General features: G+C 65.0%; 2 protein-coding genes across 2 annotated transcripts; both read left to right on the top strand.

The window, feature by feature from the left end:
* Positions 1-659: 659 nt before the first annotated feature.
* DQ04_19541010 (hypothetical protein) lies at positions 660-899 on the top strand (the record flags this gene model as incomplete). The annotated part of the gene is made up of 1 exon (XM_009317832.1): positions 660-899. One exon carries the CDS (start codon positions 660-662, stop codon positions 897-899), a length of 240 nt encoding a protein of 79 aa, XP_009316107.1.
* Positions 900-983: 84 nt separating this feature from the next.
* Positions 984-1,208, top strand: DQ04_19541000 (hypothetical protein; the record flags this gene model as incomplete). Its single annotated transcript, XM_009317831.1, has 1 exon — positions 984-1,208. One exon carries the CDS (start codon positions 984-986, stop codon positions 1,206-1,208), a length of 225 nt encoding a protein of 74 aa, XP_009316106.1.
* Between the last annotated feature and the right edge of the window lie 421 nt (positions 1,209-1,629).

The raw sequence follows: 1,629 nt of genomic DNA, 5'->3' as shown, positions 1-1,629 counted from the left end.
CGTCGCCGGTGGTTCCCTGCAGCACACGCTGCCGCAGCCGCGCCGCGTAGACTTCGCTGTCGGCGCTTGTGTCGTCGTCGGCGTCGTGCTGCGGGGCGGCGTCGTGTTCTGCGGCACCGCTGCGCCTCCTCGTCTTTGCCCCCGCGTCCCCGATACCGCCTTGCCCGCCCTGCACCGCCCCCACTGCCCTCCCCTCCGCCTCATCATCATCATCGTCGTCATCGCCGTCGCTGTCCTCGCGCTCAAACACGATGTGCTTGCTGAGGCCGAGGTCGCGCACGCGCAGGTCGGCCGCCTCGATGTATTTGCGCACCTTCCGCTTCGAGAGGCCGGCCATGCGCTCGGCAGCGCTCAGCGCCATCGATGCCGCCTGCTGCTGTGTGTCACTGTTGCCCTCATCGTTCCATGTGTGTGGTCGCTTGACGAGGAAGCCGTCGTCGGCGTTGTCCTTGTCGTTGTCGTCGTCGTCATCGTCATTCGTCACGTAGCGCTGCTTCAGTTGCAACGTACGGAACATGTCAGACGCGGCGAGGTGTTTCTCGCGGCGGGTGGTGGGCTTCTGTTGCTGCGTCTGCTCTTGTTGTTCGCGGTGGGTGATGTAGTTGACGACGTCCCACGGCAAGTTCTTCGCCCCGCGTTGCAGGTTCTGCAGCTCTGACATGTCGGGCACCTTGAGCAGGCCGAGCGAGTGGGCGAAGGGGGCGACGTCGATGGCATTCACATCGAAGACGAGCTTGTTCGCGGCGAAGTATACAGAGCGGAGGTACGCGATGAAGGCTTTCTGTGCCTCGTACTTCAGCCCCTGCACCACAAGCGCCACGAATATCTCCTTCGACTCCTGCAGCATGCCCGGCCGTATGGCGATCTCACGCAGCGGGATGTGCTTGTGGGCGAGGTAGGACAACATCGGCGTCTCGTGTGGGGTGAGGAACAGCAAACTGACGCCACGCGCGCCAGCGCGTGCGGTGCGGCCCGCGCGGTGGATGTACGTCTGGGCGCTGTCAGGGCAGTCGTACTGCACAGCCCAGTGGACGAGGGGGAAGTCGAGGCCACGGGCGGCGACGTCGGTGCAGAAGAGCACCGCCGACTTGCAGCGACAGAAGGTGAGGAACACCTCCTCGCGCCGGAACTGCTTCATCTTGCTCGTGAGGCACATGGAGGGGATGCGCATCTTCCTGAGTATCTTCGAGAAGGCGAGGTACATGTAGCGCACCTGGTTGCAGGTGCTCACGAAGACGACGATCTTGTCGTTGGGGTGCCGCTTGAGGAACAGCAGCAGCGCGTCCAGCTTGCGGTGCAGCTCGACGACCATGAAGTTCTGGCACAGCGTCGCAGGCGTCGGCGCGGCGGTGGCGGCGTGTGCCGTGACGTAGCGCTGATTGCGCAGCGACATTTGCGCGAGCATCTGGACGTCGGTCGTCTGCGTCGCGGAGAAGAGCAGCGTCTGGCGCTGCGTCGGCAGGTGGCGCAGGATCCCGGTGAGCGCCTCGCGGAAGCCCATGTCGAGCAGCCGGTCCGCCTCATCCATGACGAGCAGCTGCAAGTTGTCGGCCGTCACGTGTGCGGCGTCCTCGAGGTGGTGCAGCACGCGCCCGGGCGTGCCGACGATGATGCTGATCGCCGCCAGCC

This window comes from Trypanosoma grayi (assembly GCF_000691245.1).
Source record: "Trypanosoma grayi strain ANR4 Tgr_1954_V1, whole genome shotgun sequence".
In the NCBI taxonomy this organism is placed as follows: domain Eukaryota; phylum Euglenozoa; class Kinetoplastea; order Trypanosomatida; family Trypanosomatidae; genus Trypanosoma; species Trypanosoma grayi.
Note: the sequence above shows the minus strand (reverse complement) of the source record. Positions and strands in the feature narration are given on the sequence as shown.